The sequence below is a fragment of the Rutilus rutilus genome (assembly GCF_951802725.1).
Source record: "Rutilus rutilus genome assembly, chromosome: 4".
NCBI lineage: Eukaryota > Metazoa > Chordata > Actinopteri > Cypriniformes > Leuciscidae > Rutilus > Rutilus rutilus.
Window position 1 is genome coordinate 2,078,751 of NC_140212.1, and position 15,378 is coordinate 2,094,128.

The following is a 15,378-nucleotide window of genomic DNA, read 5'->3' on the forward strand; positions in this document are numbered from 1 at the left end:
TTATACAAAAAAAAGTAATTACATAACTTTCAGTCTTTCTACATGACTTTCTTTAAAAGAGCAACGTGGTTGTGGTCACAGTCACAGTATTTATTTACACGGGTGAGACAAGAGCATGTGCTTGTGGCCAGGGGCGCCGCTAAAGTTAGGACGACTCTAAGGGCCCACACACTTTTGGAGCGCCGAAGATATCGATTTTATTAATGGAATGGGTGCGGTGTAGGAACCTCATATTGTCCAGGAGCCATATCACCCAGTAGCCCAAGACTGGCTGCCCACTGAAGCAAAGCAGGGTTGCTGGAAGGGGTGTTGGTGAGGCCAGCAGGGGGTGCTCATTATAACACCCCTGTATAGTGATGGGGACAATACTGTCAAAGAGCACCGTCCTTTCGGATGAGACGTAAAACTGAGGTCCTGACTCTCTGTGGTCATTAAAAATCCCAGGCTGTAACTCCGACATCCTTGCCAAATTCACCCATTGGCCTCTGTCCATCATGGCCTCCTAATCATCCCCATATATACACTCTAAAAAATGCAGGGTTGTTTGGGTCAAATATGGACACGCCAATGGTCGTTGGGTTAACCCAACGGTTGGGTTTGTTCATATTTGACCCAAATTTGGGTTAAAACAACCCAGCATTTTTTAGAGTGTAATGATTGGCTTCATCACTGTCAGTAAGCTGGTGTGTGGTGGGCGTTCTGGCACAAAATGGCTGCCGTTGCATCATCCAGGTGGTGCGTCACATTGGTTGTGTTTGAGGAGTAAAGCGCTGTGAGTACCCAGAAAAGCACTACATAAATGTAACAAATTATTATTATTAGGGCTGCACGATTAATCGAAATTAAACCGCACGCGATTTGGCAAAGGCTGCGATTATTTTATGCGTAGCTTGTCAGTGCAGCGCGACTGTTATCAGTAGTAAATGCTCAGTAGTAAAACCCAGAGGGCGTCTCACACACACACACGCCAAATATGCCCCGCAGCAGAAGTACGATAACACACATCATTCCAGGAAATCCCTATCAGGCATCATCTCAGAAGGAGGAGTTCAACTGTCGTTATGAAGTGTATTAAATGTTGTCTGTTGTTGGACAAGAGGTTCATAAATGCTTCTCATGTTTGGAAAGATGTTTGACGCGTGTTGCTTTTTCAAATGCATGTTATAAGCGACTCAAACTCGCAGTGTTGTCAGAGTGAGCAGCGTTTACTGAGCCGTACGTCACTGACAAGCTGCACATAACAAATAATCACAGCCTTCGCGATTTCAAAATCACGAGAAGCCAAATCGGTTTAAGCGCGATTTCATGTTAATTGCGATTAATCGTGCAGCCCTAATTTTTATTATTATTATATTCTTTCACAAGGCCTAAAATTGCTAGCAGCGCCCCTGCTTGTGTTGAACAGGGTGTTGGACTCAACAGTGGGATCCAGTCGCGGTGTAGTTGGACATCTCTCGGCGGATCGTGCTGAACGGCGACAGCTCCAGTTCAGTCGTGCACTCGTGCTCGTTGTCGTCGCTCGCGGTGGCCGAGGAGTGTGTCGAGATCCCACAGCAGAAACAGCAACACTCGAGGAAAGCCCGTCCGAAGGGTCGGCACAAGCAGAGCAACAGAACCGGCGTCACAGCGGCCCGTAAGAACAGCAACAACTGACTGAGCAAGTGCAACAGAGCCATGGTGCTCTGCGGGACCCCGGCCGCCATGTACGCCGAAACCATGTTGCACACGTTCTCCGGCACCACACACGCCCCGTACACGATGGCTAGCGCCACGACGGTGCAGTTCATTTGGCTTTCCAATCGGATTTGCTTCTTGTTGCCTCTTGCGCAGCCGCGCTCGGCACGTCGGATCCTTCGGGCCGTCGCAACCGAACTCCCGATGGTGAAGAGCGTCGGCAGGCAGAAGTAGCAGCCGAAACACCACCACAAACGCGCGCCTTCGTACGTCAAGCCGAGCACATATAGCGTATCAGGGAGGGAAGTTGAGATGCGGATGAGGCAACGCTCCGACACTAACGTGCCGTCGCCGTTTTCCGACACTAGCTGGCGGATCAGGAGCTCGGGGAGGGCGAGGAGTAACGCGCCGATCCAGATGACGGCTAGTTTGGCGGCAGTCGAGGTGCAGTTCTCGATCATCTCGTAGTACATCTGGACGTTGGTTGCGGCGCGGAAGCGGTCGATGCACAGAGCGCAGAGCGTGAAGGTGGTCACGCCGAGAGACGCCACCTGGGAAATACAAGAACACAAATACAGTTTGCTCATTCAATGGGCTGGTGGATAATATACTAATTAATTCATTAACATGTATTAATTAAAAGATATTTTGAAGAATGTTGGTAATCAAACAGTTGTGAAGCACCACTGATTCATGGAAGTCAATAGGGTCCATCAACTGTTTGATTACCAACATTAAAATATCTTCTTTTGTGTTCAACAGAAAGAAACTCATACATGTGATCAACTCATCAAGTGTTCTGGTTGATAAATGAATGAATTAAAATGAATGAATTAAAAGATATTTTGAAGAATGCTGGTAATCAAATAGTTGTGGAGCACCACTGATTCATGGAAGTCAATTGGGTCCATCAACTGTTTGATTAAGTCAAGTCAAGTCAAGTCAAGTATATTTGTATAGCGCTTTTCACAATACAGATTGTATCAAAGCAGCTTCACAGTATTAAATTAAAATAATACAACAAGGTTTGTTTCTAGTGGAATTTATTGATAAAATCAAATTAGATATCCCCAGAATATCCCCAACTGAGCAAGCCAAAGGCAACAGTGGCAAGGAACCGAAAAACTCCATCAAGTGACCTAATAGTGTCCTAACATTACCAACATTATTCAAAATATCTTCTGTTCAAAAGAAGAAAGAAATTCATACAGGTTTGGAAAACAACTTGAGGGTTTTTGGGTGAACAATCCCTTTAATATATTTTATAAATTTAAATAAAAATTTAAATAAAAAATTCTGTAAAAATAATATGTCTTGACTTTTTAAATTTAATTATCATCTAATTTATTAAATTTAAATAAAAAATGAATTAAAACGTAAAAAAAAATGCTTGATGTTGTTTACATTTTTTATTTAACTCATTTATATATTAATTTAATATAATATATTTTATATATAATATAAATAATTTAATACATATAATATATATACATTTATATGTGTGTGTGTGTGTGTGTGTGTATGTATGTATGTATATAAAAAACATTGTTTCAATTTAATTTGGTTACATTTATTTATTTATACTTTAAATTATGGAATATAATTCTGTTTAAACTTATCTATATATGAACATTAATAATTTACTAATACTTCAAATTTTCAAATTTTCAACTTATGAATTTAAACAAAAACAATTAAATAAAAATACTGAAAAAGTTGCTTTTAACTAAATAAATTAATATATAAAAGAGTTAAATGGATTAATATTAACATGGTTTCAAATGAATTAACATGCAATAAAATGTGACTGATTGATTAAATTTACATTCATTTTTTTAAAAGAATGTATTAATTTGTTTTTTCTTTTCTGCAAAGCCATCGAGATCCATGAACTCTGTTAAAATGTTGCTATCACGACAGCCCTGTTTGTGTGACACTACATTATCTGTCAGTACGTGCGTAAACAAACCGCTTGAAAGGGAAGTCTGAATATCGTCTGGCAACTCTCTGAACCCAGTCCTGGAAACACTCTCCTTATGAATCGTTCGGCACATAACAGCTGGATTGCCAAACGAGAAACTAACAGCTCTCACATTTCCAGACTTCATTTGCGGTGTTATCGTGACAGACAAGCCTCCCGCGGCCCAGCAATTCATTCACACGGCACGGAGAAGGGCCCTAAAACCCTCTGAACGCACACTTCCCACTGTCAAACGGGACATTCGCCGTGAATATTGCCACAATAAATTGGATGATATGAAAGAGTATTTACAGAGGCGACACAAAAGAAACAACAGCAATGAATAGGAGACGACCGGAGAGATTCTTGGCCACGTTCTCGCAGCTGCATCCCAGCGGATCATACAAACCCAAATGAAAGAGGCAACTAAGTGTTTGTCTTCATTATCATAATTACAGAGCAATCAGGCACATCAGCATCAAGGAGGAGACAATTAGCGGAACGCGCTCGTGATGAAAACCAGCCCGCCTTTTTCATCTCCTAAAGCACATTGGTTTAGATGCTTCATCATTTTGACAAAAAGCACACTGTTCAGAATCCATTATGGACCATTGTGTCCATTAAGATGCTGTAATGGTTCTGCATTACTTCCATAGGTGTGAAACTCATCCATCCTGCACCATTAGATCTCAGCGCATTGAATGATCTTCCGTTTACTCTAGGATGAGCTTATTCTCAACAGCAGGCCAGAAAGTGATGCTTCCCGAATTTGGCTGTATTGCGTGTTTATGTATATACCTAAAAAAGTAGTAGTATGTGCATGTCTGTCTGTGTGTGTGTGTATGTGTGTGTGTTTGTGTGTGCGCATGTGTGTTTGTGTGTGTGTGTCTGTGCATGTGGATTTGTATGTGTGTGTATGGGTGTGTGTCTGTGCGTGTGGATGTCAGTGTGTGTGCATGCTTGCGTTTGTTTGTATTCCTGCATGTGTGTGTGTGACAGTATCATCCTAAACCAGCAACCCTTCGCTCAACAGCACCATCTAAAGGCCGATGAGTGTACAGTCACTAAATGTGCACATAAATGAATTTATTTTATACCCCCCCATGGATGAAATTCTACGAAACTTAGCATACCCCCAGAGGATGTCAAGTTAATCATACACATGAAATATGGTGCAGTTCTGAACATCTCCACTGAAGATAGGGGCGATTAAAGCAGAATAATATTGCATTTTAATTTTTTATGGGAAGGGGCGCAAATCACAAATGAGTGATTATGGGCTAGGTTGATGTGGGCCCTTAAGACCAACATACCATAAAAATTTCTTCATCCTCGGTGCCACGGTTCAGGTAGTTATTTAGGAAAAACTGCATTTTTTGGGGTTTGGGGGGGCCCAGCGCGGGGGAGTGGCCCCCGGGGACCAAACGAAATTTTCCGTAAAAGTCTAGTGGGGCTCCATGCTCACCAAATTTCATGTTCCCCGGTGTTTCGGTGTCCCTGGTATCATTGACGGAAAATTCAGTAGATTGACAAAAAAAAAAAAAAAAAAAAACTTTGACAATCCCTATATATCATAATAAACCCCTCCTTTTCCTTTGGAGGGTTGCAGATTTTATATATATATTATTTTTTTATTTCTCCAAATCACTTTTCCTATGAAGGGTTGCAGATATTTTATTTTATCTTTTTTTTTTATGAATTAATATATTTATTTTATTTTCTCCAAATCATTTTCCTATGAAGGTTTGTAGATATTTTATTTTATTCAATTAATTAATTAATTAATTAATTAATTAATTTTTGTATTTTATTTTCTCCAAATCACTTTTCCTTTGAAGGGTTACAGATATTCTATTTTATTCAATTCATTAATTATTCATTTATTTTTGTATTATATTTTCTCTAAATCGCTGTTCCTTTGAAGGGTTGCAGAAATTCAATTTTTATTTTATTATTTTATTTTATTATATTTCTCCAAACCGCTTTTTCTATGAAGGTTAGCAGATATTTTATTATATTTAATTTATTTTCATTTATACATCTGTTTATTCTCCAAACCGCGTGTCCTAGGTCGGTTTGTAGCTACTTTTATTTTATTTTATTGTTCAAACTACTGCCATGAGTTTCATCTGCCCATAAAGCTTCCTATGACATCAAACTCTATTTATGTCGCAAAACTTGCTATAATTCATATGTTTGATTAATTTCATCATGATTTGACACACATGTGATGGTCATGTGACTTGACCTGAAGTAAATCACACACACCTCACGCTCCGGCAAACAGTCCCGATCTCGACCCTGACCTGACATTCGCAGGCGTCTTCTAGCTTACAGGTTTCCTAGCAGCAGGAGATGATGGTGTTGGCAGAGATGGGCTTTACTAACGCCTCATTTATTCTCTGATTAAGAGGCTTTCTAGAAGAATGGAGGTGCTGGTTATTAATCTGGTTTAACGGCTACTCTCAGACTGGAGGCCATTTCTGGGCCACTGCCAGCAGCGAGGGCAATAATTCTTACATATTGACAAATGAGACAGCACTGAAGCATAAGCGAGCTAGAAACAAAAGCTATTACAGTAATAGTGTTATATATGATATATTCAGCTACATAAATTCAGGCCATTAGAATGGGAGTCAACAGCCTGGATCAAAAACACAAACACAAAGTGGGTTACTAATAAAATTGAAAGCCAACAAAAACCCAGTAATCAAGCCAAAACAATGAAATAAACTGAAATAAAATTAAATGACCTACCTACAACCCTATGCAGGACAAGAGGTTTGGAGAATAAACAGATGGATAAATAAAATTAAATAAAATAATAAAATAAAATACCTGCGGAAAAGCAATTTGGACAAATAGAATAGAAAAAATAAAAATAAAAGAAAAAATAAATAAAAATAAAATAAATTATCTGCATCATTTCATAGGAAAAGTGATTTAAATTTTTTTTTTTAAATTAATAATAATAAAAAAAATAAAATAAATCTGCAACCCTTCATAGGAAAAGCGATTTGGATAAAAAATTAAAAAAATTAAATACATGAATAAAAAAAATAATACCTACAACCCTTTATAAGAAAAATGGTTTGGAGAATTGATGGAAAAATAAATAAAAAATAAAGTAATACAATAAAATAAAATATCTCCAAAATAAAATCTGGGGAAAATGTAAGTGGTGTTTGCTTGTCTAAAATTCATCATCATCATCATGTAGTTAAAGTGTTCTGTGTGATTTTTAATACTGCGCTAGAAAGCTGAACTGTCAGATGCGTCTCGACCGCATGTTTGCTCAGATGAGACGAGGCCTTCCTGCAAATGTTGTGACTGATGCAATCTCCAAAAAGCTAAAGGCCAGTCAAAGCACAACACTGCACCGGCACGCATTTCCTCGACCTTTCCTAGGAAGAAATGTCAGACCTCTGATAAAACAAGCTCAATGATCAGACGAGTTTCGCTGAACTTATCAAACTCCACATTATACACCTGAAAACACTCAGCAGGAGACGTCAGTGTGGAAAGAGTCAGCTTTAGGATGCAGACCTCCAGCTCACATCAACTATCACGCACCATGTGTTTTCTTAACGGTGCTGTATGTAACTTCTTCACTCTACTAAAGCATAAAAAGACCAGAATAAGTTTGCAGATATTTAGGAAACATGCTTGTTTCTCTGAAAAACACTACAGCCTGTTATTTTACTTTGAAATGTGCTTTTGGTGTTGGAATGTCTGTTTCTGTTTTGGTCTGTGTGACTCCGCCCACTGCCAGTTCACCCAATAGTATAGTAGTATATAATTAAAGGGGAACTTGGCAACTATTGCAACTTAATAAATCCGTTTAGAAATCATTTGGATGGTTAAATAACCTGTTCTGGTGACTTTCCCTGCACCCCCCAGCGGAAAACCAACCTTGCAACATGGGGACTAACGTCCCGGTAAGTTGGAAATAGGAAGTCTCGTGAGAAGCGAGAACGAGCGAGAAACACAAACTGCTTTACGGCAATTCAAGATAAGCACACGCCATATGATACTGTGTATGATGTATTACACACCTCGGTAGACATAGCTCCACGCGATAAAGTTGGCTGGCTCCCATAATAACAAATGCACATGAGCAGCGGTAGAAAGGGGTCGCAAGTGAGTTTTTTTTACTACAGTGTTGTGAAATATACGGCTCACAGCTGTAGGGGGAGCTCGTTGAGAAAACACGCGACAACAAAAGGGAAAATCAGCGAAGAAATGGCTAGAGTTGCCATGTTCCCCTTTAAGCAATAAGCCGTGTTTTACAGTGGATTTATAACAGCTAAGGGGCGTTGTTCGGCACGACACCTTAGCTATTCTAAATCCACTGTAAAACACGGCGTCAAGGGGCTTATTGCTTTTATAAAACGGTTACTCCATAAAAATATAAATTTTAATATCTATTTTATTCATAAAATAAATACCAGCAACAAAAAAATATAACGTTATAACACATTTATTCCTCCGCCAAGCAATGTAGTTCCAAAGAGGTTGCTAAGCAACACATGCAGCAACACAGAATCACAAACGGCAGTTGCACAGTAACACCAGAGCCCGTCTACGGAGAGCCTTGGCACTCCCTATTCAGCCCCATTGTATTGATTTTGGTTGCAGTTCCATTAGAATTCCACTGGGGGTGATCGCGAGCGAGTGCAGACTGAATGGGAGTCAATGGGGCTATACGGCTAAATGTGTCTCTTTCACCCGATTGCCGTTGAGAAATCTCAGATTTTATTGTAGGCTTTGCAAGTTCAACATAGGTTATAGGTTGAAAGTTGAATGAACGAGTACTTATTTCTTTTCGATTTCTTACAGGTTGAGTTGTTGTTGCCCATAACACGCTAGCATTCTGCTAATGACGTCAGCATTCTGACGTCATTGACATTTTAAAAGACTTTTTAAACCAAATAAGTGGCTCTAAAAAATCTAACACCCAGCAATGTGTAATTTCTTTGCATCTCCTTTCGAATACAACATTCAAATTACTAGACAAAAAATTATATCCTGAGAAAAGTGGATTTTGAGGGTTTTTCGCCATAGACCTCCATTCATTCTGCACTCGCTCGCGAGCGCCCCCGCATGGACAGAGACGTGTTACTGCAACCAATCCAGAACCCGGAAGTAAGCAGAGAGTGCCAATTCTCTTCCTATTAGACATTCTCTGGTAACACTAATGTCATGCGGTCACAGGTGTGTGTTTGTGGAGCCATTTACAACGACTTCGAACGCGGCTCAACCAATCAGAATCAAGGACCGGAACTATCCGTTTTATAATATACAGTATAATATGATCTATTCTATTATCTATTATAATATATAATAGACACCCCGGGATGCCAGTTGGGAGTAAACATCATATTGCAGCCAGCAAACAAACTGGGTCAGGGATTGCAGATTATACCCAACCTAAAAAGTCTCGGTATCCATCTAAAAATCTCTATGAACGAGAGAATAGTGTGTAAGACTCCTTGGCTTTCATTGTCAATCGCGCTCATTCCTGTAGCGTTTCCTCAAACTGGCGACCCGCGTGAGCGTCGAGTGAAGAGGCGGGGAACAACAATCTCCCATATTTTGAATTTGAACTGCAGTACCTATTTTGACCACTAGCTGTTATTCTTACAGACTTGCATGCATGCGTGCGTGTGTGTGTGTGTGTGTGTGTTACTTTGGTCTGAGTAATGTTGCCGGAGGCGTTTTCTCCCAGTGGAGCACTCGCTCACAATCTGCCCTTAAGACTGACTTTACTCACCACTTAGCCTGAACGCATTCATACAGTAGCTGCGCTGCACAAGCACACACACACACAGAGTCTTGTTTTCATTCAGCTTCACCATTGTCAGGCCGAGCCTCCAGGCCCTCGCTGCCTGTCCCATACAATCACAGCAGGAGCGCAGTGTGTGCCACCAGGACACCGCATTCGCACCGCTCTCCCTCCAAAACACACACACACGTCTCAACATCCCCCTCACCGCCTTCACATTCACAATAGCAACTCACACAGTCTCACTCTCTAAGACAAACGGATGAGTGAATCTCACAAAAGTGTCTTCTAGGCAAGTCGGTGGCCATCTTGGTTCGCCCCTTAGCAGATCTTTTCTGTGTACAAGTACAGCTTGAATGGAGAAAGGCCGAAATCTTTGATACGGCCAGCAATGTATTCAATATATTTATTTTGGGAAACCTGAAAACGCAAACAGGTTTTAAAGTGCAAGTTTTTGTAAACAATACTGTTATCATCTCTGCGTAAACTACAAAAACAGTGACGTCATGCGCATGTTTCTTTAAAAAGTGACATCGCCATCTACTGGCCTGGATGGCATAATACAGCATTTTTAGTCGTTTTCGCGAATCCGTGTGAATGGGGATTGTTTTGCACACGAAAAATACAACGGAGAAACGTTTCAGTTTTTAGTACATCATTGTCTTGTAAACTGATGCCTCCGTTGATGCCATATTGAGCATTACAATTTCATTTGTTCTTCGTTCACGAGTCGTCTGATCACGTTAAACCATCAAGAACGTCATATTTCACCCCTAAATTCAAAAGAAAGAAACAAGACATATTTTGATTAAAGAAAATGAAGCCTGTTTTGAGGAACATTAAGATGATTTGAGTTATGGTCATTTTACTTTTTCAAATCCTGATTATCATTAAGTGAAGAAAAAAAAACCTTGTTCTTATTACTGCAACGTAATGCCTTTATGCATTAAATTAATGCAAATTTGAATTTAAAATATTTGTATTAGTGTGCAAATTACTGTATAAAAAAAACAAAAAAACAAATCTAATTAAAATCAATAAGAATAATGAGAATAAAAAAAAATACCTCAACATTAATTCAAACTTGAATAAAATAAAATAAAATATCTGCAACCATTCATAAGAAAAGTGATTTGGAGGAAAAAAAAATTGTAGATATATTTTTTATATATCTGCAACCCCAATTTGGAGAAGTAAAAAATTAAAATATTTATACCTAATTTTCAGGAAAATAATGTTGCCATGATAAAGGCTTCAATCATTTTACATTATGCATGCAATTTCTATTTGATTTTGGTGTGAAATATGATCTGGATATTTTGTGTGTTAGACCAAGGGTCCAGTGATTTGACACTAAAGAAGCGTGAGGTTTGTGTATCGTACAGTGAGCTGAGCTGAAACTGGGTGTGGTGAGCAGAAGAGGAGCACAGCGGGGCGTCTGCAGATTTCAGGTTGTGTTTGCGCTGTACAGTGTGTGACGGAGGTCAGTGCAGGTGTCCCGAGGGCAGGGTGGATGCTCCTTTACATGACGTCTCTCCACACAAGACGGGATTACCCACACTGCCACAATTTCAATACCTCACCCTTCTGTGCAAAACCAAAAAAAAGCAAACCTAACACTCTCAAACGGATTTGTGCATGACCTACAACGGAGTAAACGTGAACAGATTTATGCTGATTCTCAGTCATTTGAATGAGTGCATCTTGAAAATACTAATCAAATAAAATCAAATAGATGCAAATAGGTGCTGATAAACTATACCATGGTTTTTCGAGGGCAGACATGTTTCGTTTACGTATGCCTGAGAAATATGCATCACATTAAGTTTACTAGTTTGTTTATCATCCAAATGGATGGAAATATTATATGCAATTCAAATGGATAAATCTTACATTTAGGCCTATTTATATATATATATATATATATATATATATATATATATATATAGGAAAGAAATGTAAGTTTGGAACAACATTAGGGTAATTAAATGACAAAGTTTGGGTGAAAAGTGTGAAAATGTAAAGGGTTTACTCTAGGTATGAGCAAGTGTTATGCTTGCCTTTGCCACATTATGCACACAAAATATGAATGAACACAGAATGCATTACCTCGATATATGGTATGACTTTACAGGTGAACTGGCCCAACAGCCAGGTCTTTGTGAGTTGGTGAAACACCACGAGAGGCAGGCAAAACAAGAGCAGTGCAAAGTCCCAGATGGCCAGGTTAGCCAGAAGAGCATTTGAGATACTCCTCATGTAGTAGTTATGGCACACGACACACATTATTGCTACATTCCCCGTTATTCCGACAGCAAAGATAAGGAGCGAAACGATAGTGATGGCATATGCCCCATATGTCTCGCTAGTGACGGGGTAGAAAGGATTGGGGAAGAATTCGCTCTCCTCGTCCTCGGCGTACGGAGGGGTCATTGGCGTGGCGTCCCATGGGTCGTCGATCTGTTTGGTGTGGAATTCGGTATATCTGGTGAGATCAAACGGGAAATCTGTGGAGGTGAGGGCTAGAGGCTTGGGCATCGGTTCCCACAGGGTTAAAGAGGACGTCAGGGCGTTATAATAACTTTCCACTGGTGTCAATGAGGCAGTGCTTTTATTCGGGCCCCTCTTAAACGTTTTCTTGTGGTGTTCCTTTGTGCCTCTTTTGCGTCTGTGGTTTCTCTCGCGGTCCCCTCTCTTGCTCATTGAATATGGCTTAGAGTTATTGTGTCCATCTGCTGTTCCCATGGTAGCAGGCATCTCACCATTCAACTTTTTCCTTTTATGTCGCCGCAAGCGCTTATGTAGGTTTGTACCACTATCTGTAGCCGACATGAGATTTTTTAGGTAAACAGGTTTACCTGCACTCCAGAGATGCGAGGACCAGCTCCTGTTGTCTCCTGAAGTGTGTTTGATGTCAAAGGCAGGTGTACCTGCGGCTCGATGCCTCGCAGGGTGTGTGCCGCTGGCTTTCGGATCATGAAGGCTCCTAAGAGTAACCCTGCCTGTTTCTTTGGTGTGTGCATTGCGCGTTTCTCCATGCAACAAAACATGTGGACATCCTGCAATGACAAAGATCGTTCTTAAAAGCAGCATCTGCATCTTCAATGAGTCAGTGTGCTGAAGATGTTAGAAAAACACTCTAATGTGATGCATTGCATATAAAACACAATTGTTTTTTTTCTCCCAGATTCACATGGTCAGAGGAAAAAGTTCACACGTGAATGATCGGGAAAGGCTAATCAGATCCATGCAAATGACTTTTCCGGTTATGTGCGGCAAATGAAAACCTGCTCCTCGAGATTCTCCCGTCGCGTTCCTCGTCTTAGCAAAGTGACAGCGAGGCGTTATTCCGTTCAAATGACATTATTTCAGCTTCTGAGGCGCATTGCATCCCAGTCAGCTGCAGGAATCGGTCGCATCCCGGGATCTGTTGGGCGCGGCAACCTGGAGTCTGCCGTGCGCGGAGAAGCGGAGTCCCAGGGACGCGCTCCGTGGCGCGAGCGTGCGGGGAGTTGCTTTGCTGCGAGTGAGAAGCTGATGAAGAAAATGGACGGGCTCTCTCTCTCCTGGTGGATAACCTTGTTCTGTCAAGCCGGATCCATCAGCATCAGCCCCGTGGACCACCGCAGCTGGATCGACCCCGCCCCGCCCGTGCGCACTACACTCATTACCATGCGTAATTACGCATGTCAACAGAATCTTAATCCCATCAGTCTAGAGTGCAACACGGGCTTACACGAGTTAAACTACAACGTTGTGCCACAGTAACATACTGAAAGTGAAACGTCAAATTTTTTTCCTAAAATAAATAATCGTGATATATAGCCTAGTGAAGCCTATCCGTTGTCTTTTTAATATTCAACACGTGCATAGTACATGCAAAATACTTGAATATTAATATCAATATAATATGTTGTTGGTATATAAGCGAAACAAGACATCGTTTTTTGTCTACATATGCACTGAACATACACAAAAGGTAAAGATTATAGCCTACATTAAACAGAAAAAAAGTTTTACACTGTCTTTTTTACAGGTTAGGTTACATTTGTTTCTATAGTAATTACTATAAATTATGCATAATTACAAGCAACTAACCCTAAACCAAATCTAACCATGACCCTATAGTAAGTACATGTTGTTAATTAAAGGGATAGTTCACCCAAAAATGAAAATTACCCCATGATTTACTCGCCCTCAAGTCATCCTAGGTGTACATGACATTGTTCTTTCAGACGAATAGAATCTGAGTTATATTAAAACACGTCCTGGCTCTTCCAAGCTTTATAATGGCAGTGAATGGAGGATATGATTTTGAAGGCCAAAAAAAGTACCCATCCTTAATAAAAGTAATCCACATGGCTTCGGGGGTTAACAAAGGCCTTCTGAAGCACAACAATGCGTTTTTGTGAGAAAAATATCCATATTAAAAACGCATAAAGTCATAAACACCTAGGAAGGCTTGAGGGCGAGTAAACCATGGGATAATTTACATTTTTGGGTGAACGATCCCTTTAATATAACTCAGTACTTCAATGTATAAATCACACTGTAACAAGGACACCTTAAAATAAAGTGATTTATAAGTTAAATATATTCATATAAATGCAAACAACAACATTCGAATCCATCTTTTGAATACCGAGGCCCTCGGATGTATTTGAACACTTTAACCCACATTCAGGAGACACTTGCTGTGATCTCTTTGTCATGCAAGTGCAATGAAATTCATACATCTATGTGAGCAACGGAAGTGAATAAATACTTTTTGGGGTCACGGCATATCAATAGCAAGTTTCTCTCTCTTCTGAAAGCTCTTCGGTGCATTGGTATGTCGAACAGGTTTTCTCAGCCTGTGGCAATGTCACAATAACAGAGCGGAAGGGCAAGAACCGACTTGCTTCTGGTTTGTTTCCTGCTGGACAGAAATTTGGGCTCAGAGACGAACATTTGCAAACAGCCAAGAGCCTTTCATTGCCTTGCAAAACATCATGTGGAAACGCTCCTTATTTAAGCTCAGACATGCTTTAGTTTCTTTGTTCTGCTGGGTCCAAAGTTTCACCTCTAAGTCTTGCTGGTCATCGAGATCTTGGCAGAAAACTGAAGTGTAAAACAGCGAGGCCCGGTGCAGAACACAAGCTACTGGAGTTGGCACAGGCTTTGCTAGCGGTGATACTCCGTTGCCAAGTTGAAACATGGGGTTCAAAACGCCAAATAACAGCGTGAGCCGCAAGGTCAGATACTGGACTTGACACGAACTGAAAGCTGACTGAAATGTTTTTGCCTGTGGAATGAATGGAATGATTGGAGCAACATGATGAGCCAGACGTCTGGGATTATTTCATTAGGGAATTGAGTTTCTTTTTCGTTCACTCTAAAAAATGCTGGGTTGTTTCAACCTGCATGTTTGGGTCAAATATAGACAAACCCAACTGTTGGGTTGAATTTTTAAATATATATATATATTTTTTTAACCCAACTGTTGGGTTTGTCCATATTTGACCCAAACATGGGTTGAAACAACCTGGCATTTTTTTTAACAGCAAAGATATATTTGTATACTCAATTAAATGATAAATTAAAACCAATTTCTCCATGATTTCTTTGTTGTTATGCCTTCTTCAAATAGCTTTTTCAAAAATAATTTATTTTCTTAATCACTAGGGCCTACATGTGTCCTGATTTCCAGGAAGACGATAACAAAACAACCTTCAAAAAAAAAAAAGAAAAAAGAAAAAAGATAGTTTCACGAGAAGCAAAACTGCATTGCAAAAGAACATATCTTGAATATAAACATGTTTGACCACCTCCAGAAAGCAAAAATTTTCATATTCTTCCAAGCATGCATTTTTCATCACATTTAGATGAAAACAAAAGCCCAAAATACACTGACATTCGAGATATATCTTCTGAAATAAGCTTCTATGTGTCATGCAATTTTGTTTTGGGATTACCTTTA

General features: G+C 39.9%; 1 protein-coding gene across 1 annotated transcript; it reads right to left on the bottom strand.

Annotated features, from left to right (window-relative positions):
* Positions 1-1,301: 1,301 nt before the first annotated feature.
* Positions 1,302-13,019, bottom strand: gpr37b (G protein-coupled receptor 37b). Its single transcript, XM_084407264.1, has 2 exons — positions 11,529-13,019; positions 1,302-2,225 (listed from the first exon to the last, which is right to left on the bottom strand). Exons 1-2 carry the CDS (start codon positions 12,516-12,518, stop codon positions 1,416-1,418), a joined length of 1,800 nt encoding a protein of 599 aa, XP_084263390.1. The 5' UTR covers positions 12,519-13,019; the 3' UTR covers positions 1,302-1,415.
* Between the last annotated feature and the right edge of the window lie 2,359 nt (positions 13,020-15,378).